General features: G+C 36.1%; 2 protein-coding genes and 1 non-coding gene across 3 annotated transcripts; 2 read left to right on the top strand and 1 right to left on the bottom strand.

The window, feature by feature from the left end:
* The first annotated feature begins 1,921 nt into the window (after positions 1-1,921).
* Positions 1,922-3,635, top strand: LOC121263107 (protein FD-like). Its single transcript, XM_041165901.1, has 4 exons — positions 1,922-2,647; positions 2,834-2,911; positions 3,046-3,120; positions 3,263-3,635. Exons 1-3 carry the CDS (start codon positions 2,090-2,092, stop codon positions 3,115-3,117), a joined length of 708 nt encoding a protein of 235 aa, XP_041021835.1. The 5' UTR covers positions 1,922-2,089; the 3' UTR covers positions 3,118-3,120; positions 3,263-3,635.
* Positions 3,636-8,992: 5,357 nt separating this feature from the next.
* On the top strand, positions 8,993-9,064 carry TRNAE-UUC. Its single transcript has one exon. It is a non-coding gene; the product is annotated as a tRNA-Glu (tRNA).
* A 1,473-nt stretch (positions 9,065-10,537) lies between these two features.
* On the bottom strand, positions 10,538-12,542 carry LOC121263166 (SKP1-like protein 1B). The gene is made up of 2 exons (XM_041165992.1): positions 12,100-12,542; positions 10,538-10,867 (listed from the first exon to the last, which is right to left on the bottom strand). The coding sequence occupies exons 1-2, from the start codon at positions 12,397-12,399 to the stop codon at positions 10,694-10,696; spliced, it is 474 nt and encodes a 157-aa protein (XP_041021926.1). The 5' UTR covers positions 12,400-12,542; the 3' UTR covers positions 10,538-10,693.
* Between the last annotated feature and the right edge of the window lie 1,008 nt (positions 12,543-13,550).

Below are 13,550 nucleotides of genomic sequence, written 5' to 3'. Positions count from 1 at the left end.
TTCCGTAGCACCTTGAAAAACAGTAGGCACTTGTCTGTCGACCTGAACACAAACCGATTTAGGGCCACCACCCAGCCAGCGAGTCTTTGTACGTCGTTAATGATCCGAGGTGGGGCCATGTTGAGTATGGCCTCCACCTTCTCCGGGTTGGCCTCTATTCCTCCCTAAAAGGCCATGAAGTCTAGAAACTTCCAAGACTCGATGTTGAATGCACACTTTGCAAGATTAAGCTTCATCTGGTACTGCCGTAGCACTGCGAAGGGCTCGCGCAAGTCAACTAGGTGTTGCTCTGGGGTTCTGCTTTTGACTAGTACGTCATCCTCGTAGACCTCCATGTTTTACCCTATCTGTTCTTTGAACATGTTGTTGACCAACCGTTGGTAGATTGCTCCCGCATTTTTCGGTTGGTTTGGTGCTGAGGGGGGCGGTACTCTAACACTCCCTCTCATGCCCTGAGGGAAATGCAGTTTGCGGTGTTGTGAGACGTCGTCCGGTTATAGGTGTAGTAGCGACGACCTCTATTCTGGTTGTTAGCTTTTTGGGTGGCTAGTTTGCTTTTCTCTTGTACAAACATCATGACCTTGTCGTACCGAGGTCCTAGGCCTCTTGGGAGGGTGGGGGTGGGGGGGGGGGGGGGGGGGGGGGCTTTGCCCGACGCCTTGGCCTTTCATTTTGCTTGCTCTAACTCTGTCCCTACTTGGCCCCGCCTCATATTGTAGTTCAATGTTGACTCGCCTCAGAGCTTTATTTTCATGGCTAAGGTTCTCAATTTCTTACGCCATCTTTCTCATGCGTTCTTCCATTTCTAAGAAACGTCCTTCCATGTTAGTTGACGTTGCTTCTTATTCGCAGGTTGCTTGTGAATGTGTAGTAGCCAGTATACAAAGGACACGTTACGACTATAGAGATCACACAGACAGTGCCATTGTTAAGGTCATGTTTTGTATACCTGGGCCAAGTTCTAGCCACCCGGGTCGGGATGTTTCTACCTGCAACCGCAAAGACAAATATGGGCTCGGTGGTGGTCTAGAGAGCCTCTGATACTAAAGTCAGTACTTTGTCTGGGATAAATATAGGAGAATAACAGAGTTTAGAGAGATTCATTCGTACTTGAAGCATCGCTTTTATACGAGGTTTAAGGGGACATTCTTGTACCCTGTGTTAGGGGTTTGCGTCACGCCCACAATTGTCCCAGTTATGGCCTTTAATTATGTGTGGCATCTAAGATGACCCATTAATGCGGCGTGACTCCTCGGGTGGCGTTTTGACAGTAGGCAATCAGAGTGGTCACTCTTGTTCCCCTGGTCAGATAATGGACGGTTGCCCGTGCTTTCCGTTCATTTGCCGTTTAAATATTTTAATACTAGGTGTTCCAGGCGAGTGTCAGGATTAGTGCGTCCCATTTGTCTCCTTCGACTTGTTTCCTGTGCAATGTATTCCGAGATAGGCCTCAAGTTGACTGATGTGCTGCATGCTGTTAATTATCATTTTTTTAACATAATTAATTTTATCATTTTTTAACGTAGATTTCACCATTTCTAATTGTAAATATACATGATACAATTTAAGGCTTCGTTTGAATGCTAAACTCATCTCAACTCATCTCAATTCATTATTACAACTTTTTCAAATTCCAACACAAAATATAATAAATAATTCAACTTTTTCAAATCTTAAGATAATAATAATATTAAAAAATAATAATAATATTTAATCATCTCAACTCAACTCAACTCAACTCAGTTCAACATCCAGATGCGTCTAAATTGATATGCATAAATATTTATAGTTACTCCCGAGTCTTAATTAGGGTTCACTTATAAAATTAATAAAATTTAAAATAAAAATACACGTAGTCAAAGACTCAAAGCAACAGACCTCAGACCAGGCTCCTGCATTCCACGTTGCAACTCTGTCTAGTCTCTCTCTCAAAACCATGCGTACCTCAACAGGCGCAATATTCAACCATAATGGCAGCAACTGAAACTCCATCTCACCCTTCAAATCCTTCTCCACAAGTAGAAGCTCTTGTCTCTCTCCTTTTGCAGCTTCATCCCCGGTCATTGCAACCCCATCGGCCAGAAAATCCATGGAAGATGTTTGGAAAGATATCAGTTTGGCCTCTCTTCATGATCCTTCATACAACACCACCCTCTCCTCCACCGTCACCACCACCACCACCACCACCACCACCACCACCACCACCACCCACAAGCCTGCCTTTTGCGGTATGATCCTCCAAGACTTCTTAGCTCGACCTCTCGGCAAAGACCGACCCACGAGATTTGCATCATCATCAGGCACCGGCGATGACCATTCATCCGCCTTGGAAACCACTTTATTGGGTTCTCCGGCGCCACCTCCAGCCACCATTCTGAGCTTGAAATCCGGCTCTGATTTTGCATACCTTCAAAGCTCATGTACTCCTATTGGGCCAAACCCACGATTGCAAAGGCATGTCAGTTTCACTGTACCTTCTTTTGTTTCCTCCTTTAACTCTGTGTTCGATGTGTCCGGCTCTTCTTTGGTACTCCCTTCTTGTTGCAAAAGAAGGGCTCAAGAAAATGATGATAATCCCGGCGATCGGAGAAATAAGCGCATGATCAAGAATAGAGAATCAGCCGCTCGCTCTAGAGCAAGGAAACAGGTTTCTGTACTCTCTTTGGAACATTTGAAACATTCTAGGGTTGATTTTCATACTGATATATTGGTGTTATCAAGTTTACAATTTTTAGTGCTGATGGATATGTTGATTTTCATGTTGACTGATGTCCTGCATGCTGGGATTTTGTTTCATACCATTTTGATTTTTGATTTTGATTTTTATTTGTAGGCCTACACGAGTGAGTTGCAACTTGAAGTTGCCCGCTTACAGGAAGAGAATGCTAGGCTCAAAAGGCAGCAAAGGGAGGTCAAAATAAAGCGATATATTAGTTTTGCTTATATGGATTTGTAGAGCTGTTTCTCTGTTGCTAGTTCTCTACCCAATCAAGGAAATAGAATGTGTGATTAGTTAATTTATTTTTAGTATATTTGTGCTTGCAGCTTTGCGTTGCAGCCAATGCTCACTTTAAAAAAAAACATCGCATCTACAGAACCTCAACTGCTCCATTTTGAGAAGTAAGAATGCATTAGCCTACTATTTTAGTATGATCTCCTATACCTTCTTTGATTTCAAGAACCAACCAAGCTTGTCAAATTTCTCTTGAAATATGCGTCAAATGATCAGTTTTTAATGTTTTTATCAATGCATCTCCAACAGGTGACCGGAAAAAGAAGTGGGAAGAGAAGCAAATTAAGGTGCTTCTTTTCTTATATCTCGTTCCTCGAATCCTTGTGTTTTGTCCATATGCCAGCTTTTTCTTGCCCAACGAGGACAGCTTGGGAAATATGTTTGCAGGGGAAGAAAAGAGATTGCAAGATTTGTTTGCCTAAAAATGTACAGTATAACGATGGGACTTACTTCGTAACAGCATAAAACCATCCTTTTCTTCTGTCCACTCTCACAGTCCTCCTCCTGAGATTCGTGAATATCGTCTGTAGGTGATCTTTTGATTGTGGCAGTTGGCGTGTTTTGACATTTTGTCTCTTTTTCGTTTTGTTCTTCTTTTTACTACTATAATGTATTTAAGATTTTTATTTTTTGTTATTTTATTTGAAGTATTTTTTTAACATCTTTAATCATTAAAAAGAAATTAAAAAAAATAAAAAAATAGTAAATATATGATAGGAAATAATAAGCTTATCATTGTTCTCTGGCTTAACGATTCCAAACTAGATTTTCAGAGTGCACAATTACAGGTGTTTAAATATAAATATTTTTCATCCTTCAATTGAAATATTATATTTTAGATGACTTTTTTTTTTTTTTATTAGCAATGTTAGATGTTGTAATAGTATAAATTTTGTACATTCATTTTGAAAAAAAGTGAGGTTTATCATAAAATAATTTGATTTTTTCATATAGATTCTTCTATTTTTTTTTTTAAAAAGAATACATAAGATTTACACATACTAAAATCGTAGAAATTATTTTCCTTTTATATTAGCATCTATTAAATTACTTATCTTCCATCAATATATGCAATTGAGTCAGGAAAGTGAAAAACATTTTGAAATGGCCAAATCATAATTGAAGTATAAGTCTTGTTTGGATTGAGATACCCTCTCAACTCATTTCATACAATCTAATCATTATAATTTTTTCTAGTTCTCATACAAAATATAATTAACAATTCAATTTTTTTAAATCTCAAAATAAAAATAATATTAAAAATTAAAATTTTAATAATATTTTATTCAACTTTTATTTTATTTCAACTCCCTATCCAAACATTTCCCAAGTGAAAAACACAAAAAGAAATTGTCTTTCGTCTTTGAAATTCATATTATTATATTAAAAAAGGATAATGCTAGGGATCCCACTGGTGGATTCCGAGCTTCCTGCTCCACTCTTTTTTTCTATTTTTTTAGTATTTTTCTTAGTAATTAAAAAAATATTCTTTAATAATATTGTGAATTTTTTTAAATATTTAAAAGTGTTAAAAAAAATAATGTGAAAAAAACTTTAAAAATATTTTTTTACATCATTTTTTTAACATTTTAAAATATTTTTTAAAAAAGAAAAAAATTCATAATATTATCAAACATCACATTTTTAATCACCAAGTAAGAAAAAACTAAAAACAAAAAAAGAAATTGGAACGGAAAGCTTAGCGGGATCCAAGCATTTTCCATTAAAAGAAGGTGGATTGTTTGTCTTACTAGCTATACTACTCACTACTACTACATCCCATTTATATAGGGTTCGGATTGTTTAATTCTACTAAGTGGGCCCTACAATATTGCCCTCAAGGCCTCGTCCAGTCATGGATTTGTTGGGCCCTCGACGTTGTGAGTCAAACAATGGGGCCCAGAAATGCTCAAGGAACTTCGGAGCGGGCCCACGCACGTGAAGTTCGGCCCCACGCAATTACGCATCATCGCCTAAAATATAATTGGAAACTACCAATATAATTATGCAGGAAAAAGAATCTCAGGATTGTACATACTATGATAAATAGAACTTTTCAAAGAAAATAAAAAATAAAAACTATCAAAATTGTTCGCGTTATTAACTATACTAGTTAACAGAAAAAAAAAAAAAAAAAACTTCGTACGCAGGTTGAGTGCATGCATATTGTAATAAATATTATGCATATATTTTCTTTGTTATCTGAAGTTATATGTTATGGATGTTATTTTGTAGGAAGCAGTCTTGCCTTGCTTGAACCGCCAATAAAGAGTTTTGTCTCGTTTGGGTTTAGATAATATTAAATGAGATGTTTCATTAAAAGTTGAATAAAATATTGTTATAATATAATTTTTATTTTAAAATTTGAAAAAGTTGAATTGTTTATTATATTTTGTATGAGAGTTTAAAAAAGTTGTAATGATTATATGTGTTATGGACTAAATTGACTAGGTCCAGCCCTTTGAAAACCTATCACTAATAATAAAATAAAGATAAAACCAAGAGATAGGATAGGGAAGAGATAAGGCAATGAAGTTGGCTCAGACTCTAAAAAGAAAAGGCCTCACAAGACAAATTAGACTCTATCACTCCAAGGAAGAAAACAAATCTCTATAAAAGGAGGAGATCTCTACAGATGAAGGACGGACTCTCCACATGCTGGGGGATGACTTCTCTACTCCTAGACTAAATTTCTCTATTGTATTGAGCAACATGTGAGGTCATGAAAGGTTGTAAAATCACCAATCATAGTTGATTTTGTCCCTCAAACAACCCGTGGACGTAAGCTTTTATGCCAAACCACGTAAATTTCTGTGTCACTCTTTATTTATTTCTATTTACCTATTTGCTATTTATTTCATGGATAAACGTAAAAAGCATCGTATTGAAGCCTGAATCACCACCGTGGACTGGGAATAATTCTTTCCTCCGTTCCAGCCTATTGTGCGAATTTAGACATTAACAGTTAGCGTTGTTTGTGGGATCAACTAAACTTCTGCATCGGAATTGGGAGAAGGATGAATCCAGCTCATCTCCAAATTAACAGATAAGATTCCTCTTAACTTTTCATACATAATTATTTTTCATTATTATTTTGGATAACACTGTTACAACAAGAAAATTTTGAGATACATGGCATGCACTGTGCACCTGAGGGAAAGATGCAAGCATGTAAGGCACCCGCTGTGCATGCCATGCACAGTGGGCGTGACGGGGCATATAGTCATGCACCCAGTGGCTCACGCTGGCGGGCATGAGAGCCCGCCCCCCTTTCCTCTGCCTGGCGCAAGTCAGGGCCAACTACCTCGCCGGATGTTTATACTGGGGCGACAAGGCCTTCCGTTGCCCCTTTGCCGCAGCACTGCACCATTCACGCTGGGCAACGTGCGAGCACTGTGGTACTCAAAGATGCCTAGTAAGCAAAGTAGCAAGAGATGCATGAACGAACAAATTGGGCAGTGTTTGGGTTTTGGTACTCAAAGATTTGGAATATTCGTGGTGGTGAAAAGACCAAGTCAACTGAACATAACTCGAATTCAAATAAAAGTAGAGAAATGCTAAATTTGAAAATAACATTCTCAGCTTCTGCAATCTTTTATGGGAAGCATTATTCAAAATTTTTTAAAGCATGATTAGATGAAGGTGGAATGAATCGATTGACTTGTAATTCAACCAATATGCCATCATGATCTTGTCTAATGCCCTCGCAAAAATCTAACTTGCTGAGGAGGAAAGTTGTTGATAATTCTTTATGCCCAATTTGCAAGCAAGAACTTGAAACTACATAGCATGCCCTTTGGAAATGTCCCTCAGCTTGAGATGTGTGGGGACAATGTGCAAACAAACTCCAAAAGTCTAGTTTCTAGACTGAGACTAGACTTTCAAAGATACAATAGAAGCTTTGTTTGGGATATTAGATGAGGAACAAATTCTTGAGTTTGCTGCCACATCTTGGTTGTAAAGACCTGGGATACAAGGATATAATTTTAGAAGGTAATGCTTTGAAAATTATCCAAGACCTCAGTTCTTATGTATAGATTGACTCTTACCAAGGAATGCCTATCTTAGATACAAGATCGACACTGGCATCTTTTGACTCATGGTCTGTTAAGCATACAAAGCATACTAATAACACAGTGGCCTATGCCTTAGGTAAAAATGCTTTAGGTATTAGGGACACTATTGAACCTAGGGGTGATAAACGGTCCGGTCGGACTGACCGGACCGGACCGAGACTGAGACCGGTCTATCTCGGTCCACGTTTTAGAGGACCGAAAAGTTTCGGTCCGATCCACGGTCCAGAGTTTTTCCGGACCGAACCGGACCAAAAGAAAAATTAAAAAAAAATATTTTATATATATTATTTATATAATAATTGTACAATTAACAATATAAAATTTTAAATATATTATTAATACTTATTAATATTCTATAAATTAACAATATTTTATATATATCTTCATCTAACCTATCACTATTAACAATATAAAATTTTAAATATGTTATTAACACTTGTTAATATTCTATGAATGAACTAATATATAATATCAATTAGTTAATTATATAGTAATTATATAAATTAATAATATAATTTTCATCTAATTTATTATCATTGACTATATAAAATATTTTTTTATTGAATTTGTTACATAATCTACATTAATAAGTCACTTAATTTAATTTAGTATTTTAAATAAATTTTTTTATTAATTATTTAAAAAAATAAATAAAAAAATTAGGTCAGACTGACTGGACCAGACCGGTCCGGTCCCTATGGGTGTTCGGTCCAGTCTGGTCCTAAAAAATGATAGACCAAAAATATTCGGTCTATTGCCAGACCGGACCGGACCGGACTGGACTGGACTGGACTATTTGCACCCCTAACTATCATTGTATTGGAGGAAATCCCTTCATGTATTCAATCTCTTTTATAGAGCCTTACGAATAAAGTATGCTTTATATATATATATATATATATATATATATATATATATATAAAATGCCATCTTGATCCTTTTGTAGAAGAGAGTGAGATCATAACCCTCTCATCTTTTTATATGGGAAAAAAAAAAAAATAATACTAGATACAGTTATAAAATATATAAGCGAAAAATAATAGAGTGCACTATTAAAAAAAGATTTTTTTATATGGATTTCATATTTATCTACTTATTTTAAAAGAAGTGCACGACACTTGCACACTTCATTACCGTATTTATCATTACTCATTCAACTACTGCTTAAACAAACAAAGTAACATATCATCACTGCCACTGCTAAATAAATACATATTTTTTTAACTGGCCGACAATAAAAATAAGAAAAATTTAACTCATCATTCTTACACTATACACTATATATGATTTATTTTTATTTATTTTTATTTTTATTTTCTCCTTACCAAGTGTGTGGTATATGAATGACAAATAAAAGAATTCCTTTAGGTTAGCAAGAAGAAAACAAAATAAAAAAACATGTGTGGTATGTGGTGTAAGAATGATCAGTAGGAGGGCTTGGCATAATGCCACTCACACTTCTTTATCGTTAATTACTTTTTAATTTTAATAGAGTTTTGCTACTCATCATCCCCACACTCCACATTTATTTTAAAATTTTTTTAAAAAATTTAGTTTTATTCTTCCTAAACTAATTTAATTCTTCTATTCATCATCCATATACTACACATTTGGTAAGAGAAAAAATAAAAAAATAAGGATAGTATGTGGTATGTGGAGATAATGAATAGCAAATCTTTTTTAATATCCAGTTGCTATTATCCTCAACAAGCTTAATGAGCTTTTTAAGTTTTTCTTAAATCCTTACAAATATATTAGACCTAATCCTTTGCTAAAAGTATTGGATCGGGTCAAATAAATTTACGTAAGCTCAAACAGAATTGGTTCATTTGTCTATCTACAGGTTAAAATTTATTAAAAATAATTATACATTATATAAAAATTGTAATATTTGCATCAGCAATCCGTTGTCGTCCAGCGGTTAGGATATCTGGCTTTCACCCAGGAGACCCGGGTTCGATTCCCGGCAACGGAATGTCGTTTTTTTCCTCTCCTCGGTAATTGTTTTTCGTCCAACACTATCATCATTATTTTATGACATGTTATTGACGACGTTGGTGATTATTATTTTATTATTAACAGCAGGGTCAGCTTGGGTTCAATTTCATTGGCGTCCTTCGTGCATGATTTTTTTTTTTCCACTCTTTTTTTGGACTTAGTCATCTTTTTCCTCCGAGCATCCATCCATATTGTGATCGCATTTTCACATTTGTGTATTATATCAGGCACAGATGTATTTCCTAAGCTCCCTCGGACATGAATACCTACTAAATATTATGGGTTCACTTCATTGGTAGAGTAGTCTTGTTTGCAGCGTCTTCAAACAAAATCTGAAAGCGCCAATAACAACGGACTCAGGTTCGAGAGCCACTGCTTATGAGCACGGCGCAGAGGAGGAGACTGAGTTTGGACCATTGTCACCTGGGTCCTGGTGCGAGACCGGCACCATAGACTGATTTGAACTACCTTTGCTATTCTGGGTTTGATATATCTACAATTGGAGCGATCGCATAAACCATTCCGGATGGTTTTGATTTTGCTTGCCCCACGCACTTAAAGGTGATTACATATCCAATTTCGGATAAGAGAGCAACAATGTAAGCAAACAAAACAGTGACTAATATCCTGGAGATTGTGTAACTGTATATACTTTAAAAGTGGATGCACCCAGCGGAATAAATGTGAAAGTGGAAGAACGATGAGAAGCTGATGAAGTGATATTTTCTTGTCCAATCGCAACCCGATTAATAAGATGTATTTGGGTCATTCATTTGGACTAAAGAAAAGAGTCAATTTGTAATAGGAGTCGGGAGACCAGTAAGGTCAGAATTTCAGCAAGACTGGTTCATTAACGATTATGCTGCTTATGTTCTGATGTAGGTATGTATACGATTGAAGAACTAATGAGCACTGCATTTCTATCGCCAGTAATAGATGAAAGATGAAACTCATCCGGATTGTGTTCTTTTAACCCAGCGTGGAAAAACAAGATAAGAGGAAAGATGAAACCATTCACTTTAAGGACACTGATAATGTGAAAAATAAATGAGCGACTTCGTGACTACACAAATGGTCGACGTTTCAACAGTGACAATGTGAAATTATATACTGCTACAACCCAATGGAATGCAGTAAGATCGACGCTGGACTGATGCAGTTCTTCAAGCAAAGTTCCGGTTTAAGAACCAAAAGGACTTTTTATTTATTTATTGGCACCGGGTATCCGGAAATAGTGTCCCGACTAATCCAAGGGGTGCACAGGCCCTCGACAAAGAACCAAAAGGACTTCTAGACTTCAAGATACAGTTGATAAGATTAAGCCATCATAAATAAACAGCTGAAGAGACAACAAAGTGAATGGTGAATCACCTTTTGCATCAGACATAGCAGAGTAGAGAACATGTACCACACTAACATACTAAAAGAGGGAAGCGGGTGGGAGCATATGTTTAAGCAAAACAACCATTGTTCATAGCAGCAGCAACCAGATAGTACTTGAATAACTAGAAAGTCTTGGACGCATTGAAACAACATCCCCTTCCTCAGCACAAAAGAAAAACATAAGCCACGAAAAAAACGTAGAGGACTTTTCAATTTGGATCTTTTACTCAAAGGCCCATTGGTTCTCCCTGCGAACCTCCTCTTCTTCCTCTGGTGTGAAGTCATTCTTGATGTTGAATGTCTTGCGGATTTCCTCGGGGGTTTTGCCCTTGATCATATCAGCCACTGTCTGGCAAGTCAGATCCAGCAAACTCTTGATGTTCAGATAGTTTGCAGCCTACAAATCAGACATATTTCCAAAGTGAATTTTGTCTCTCAACCAAACACCGTAGAAGTAACTTATACAGCGTTGTAGTAATTTAGTGCATGTTGTATGCAAGAACAAATAACAGAGTCCCTTACAACATTCCTGTTGGTATAATTTAATCTCTATATGGACCACAGGAAATCACCCATGGTCTACAAAGTATATTACAGGTTCAAAGAACAATGCTAGGTTATCATACTAACTGGACCTTTTTTTTTTCTAATCGGTAAACAAGATTTTATTGATCATAAGATCAGGAAAGATCCCAGTGGATGGGATGTATAAAAGAGCAACGCCTAATCAAACTGGGCCTCAAGTAAGGAAAGAAATTTAAGAGATCTGATAATTACGGGGTAACCACCACTTATATGCATAGACTAGATTCTATTTGGCAAGAACTTCAAGATTGAAAAGGCAAGAGCAAGTCTGTGGTTGCAAAAGCAATATTTCATAACAGAAAACAGAAAGAGCCACTAGATTAATTCCATATACGAACACACAAAAAAAGTTGCAAGGCTGATGAAGGAAATCCAATTGATTAGCCAAAAGCAATCCTTGAGACAATTGAGTAAAGAGTATCGGGGGAACTTGTATAGCGTTACATGAACTTCTAAACACTTCAAGACAAGCAACTATTTTGAGTCTATTCCTTGAAACTCGATGCCGCTTGCCATACAAATTCTATGAACCATCAGCAATTGACTTTAGACATATATCCAATGGCAAGTGTGCAACTAGTAGATAATTAGGCAGGTGTATAATTTACCTGTTAAAACAACATCCTAAAGAATAAAATATGAAGAGTATAAATCGGGAATGGTTTATTTGACCTCGCAGAAACTCTAAAAGTAAAGAAGAGGTGGCATTTAGTAAAACTTCACCGTTCCTTTACGCTCCAAAATTATCAAACCAAGCTCTGCACACTGTTGCGCAATAACAAGTATGGGGCAATTCCAGTTCAATAAAGACCAAATAAACGAGAAACTGAAAAAAGGTAGATCAGTATTGGAAAAAAAAAAAAAAAAAAAACCATGGACACCAAAGGCAGGAAATCGAAGCCAAAACCCTACAACAAGGACCATTAAAAAAATACACCACCGAAAATTAGGGGATAGAAAAAATAAAACCCTAATCGTCAGGAAAAGAAAAGAAGAAAATAAAAATCGGAAGGGATTTGATTGAGAAGGGAAACTAATACGGACCAGGATAAGATCGAAAAGGGTGGCCTGGTCGACCTTGACGAACTCGGCGTCCCAGGTCTTGAGGTCCTCGTCAAGGGAGGCGGCGCGGTCCTCGGCCTTGGGGGCCTCGACGTGTTTCTTGCAGTACTCTATGACCTTGGAGAGGATTTTGCTGGTCACGTTCGGGAGCGGTATGCCATTGTCGGCGCAGTCGTCCTCGATCATGTGCTTGATCGTCTGAGACTCAAGTGCCACCGCCTCATCCACCTCGAAAGTCTCGCCGTCCGAGCTCCTCAGCGTTATCTTCCTCCCCGACGACATCGTTTTCCGACGACTTTCTAATCTGGAATTCTGAAAACAAACCTCGGCTTTTGGACTCTCTCGAGAGACGCCCAGAGACACAAGAAGAAGATCGGATAAACTCTTTGGATCAGTGAGAGAAGAAGGAAAATAAATTGATTAAGGTTAGTTACAGTTGTTGGAGGGTGTCGAAGCCTTTCGTTTACTTTCTTTCTAAAATAATTTGAGGTAGATTTGGATTCAACGATAAATTTTAACAGTTAAAAATGATAAAATATTATTAAAATATTATTTTTTAATATTATTATTATTTTAAAATTTTAAAAAATTAAATTATTTATTATATTTTATATTATAATTTTAAAAAATTATAATATTAAGTTGAAATAAATTTAATAATCTAAATGAGACACTAAAGTATTATACAAATTATTTTTCTAAAAAGATACAGCAATCGACTTAGCTTATTAACGTCCAGTTACTATTTCCTACTTTGTAAAGAAAAAAGAAATTAACAATCTTTTTAAAATTAAATAAAATAAAAGTAAATATTAGATAATTTGGATGATTTTATTCTCGCAGCTGCTCAAAATATTTTATTTTAAAATGATTTTTATATGCTCAGTTGTAATTAGATTGTATTATAGTTATTCTTCTATCATTTTCCCTTTTAAAATAAAAAAATTAAAAAAAGAAGTTAATCTCCCGCTGTTTTTTTTTTTTTTTTTTTGCCTTTTTGAAAAATTCTATAATCACAAAGAAATCTGGAGATATTTAGGTCCCTGACAATAAGTCCACGACTAGAGAACAGGTTCAACCTATGGGCCCAAGACTGAGGGACTCGCTGTCCAAGAGCCCATGTGATCCACGGGCCTAACTGTATGATATGATAATGCTGATAAATCAGGAAAGTTATCTCGTCTACTTATTATGTGATAATTATTATTTATTTATATTCTCAACACCTCTATAAATAACACCTAAATGTAACATGTAAGGCATTTTTATTTATATACTCATATTAAGATTACGCCTCTCTAAGATAATTGGTAATGACTTAATTAAATGTTAATGCAAGTCTATAATTTAGCTATATAGAAGAAAAAATATCTATATTAGTCTAATTAAAAGTCTAAATCTCAAGACTTGAGTTATGAATTAGGGAGCCTTGC

The sequence above is a fragment of the Juglans microcarpa x Juglans regia genome, chromosome 4S (assembly GCF_004785595.1).
Source record: "Juglans microcarpa x Juglans regia isolate MS1-56 chromosome 4S, Jm3101_v1.0, whole genome shotgun sequence".
Classification (NCBI taxonomy): domain Eukaryota; kingdom Viridiplantae; phylum Streptophyta; class Magnoliopsida; order Fagales; family Juglandaceae; genus Juglans; species Juglans microcarpa x Juglans regia.
This window is presented reverse-complemented; position numbering and strand designations above follow the sequence as displayed.

Excerpts from the sequence above, each read along its gene's own strand:
- LOC121263107 (XM_041165901.1), top strand. The coding sequence starts at position 2,090 with ATGGAAGATGTTTGGAAAGATATCAGTTTGGCCTCTCTTCATGATCCT. Across the intron at positions 2,648-2,833 it reads GCTCTAGAGCAAGGAAACAG|GCCTACACGAGTGAGTTGCA; the intron begins GTTTCTGTACTC and ends TTTTATTTGTAG. Across the intron at positions 2,912-3,045 it reads TCAAAAGGCAGCAAAGGGAG|CTTTGCGTTGCAGCCAATGC; the intron begins GTCAAAATAAAG and ends TTGTGCTTGCAG.
- LOC121263166 (XM_041165992.1), bottom strand. The coding sequence starts at position 12,399 with ATGTCGTCGGGGAGGAAGATAACGCTGAGGAGCTCGGACGGCGAGACT. Across the intron at positions 10,868-12,099 it reads CCCTTTTCGATCTTATCCTG|GCTGCAAACTATCTGAACAT; the intron begins GTCCGTATTAGT and ends TCTGATTTGTAG.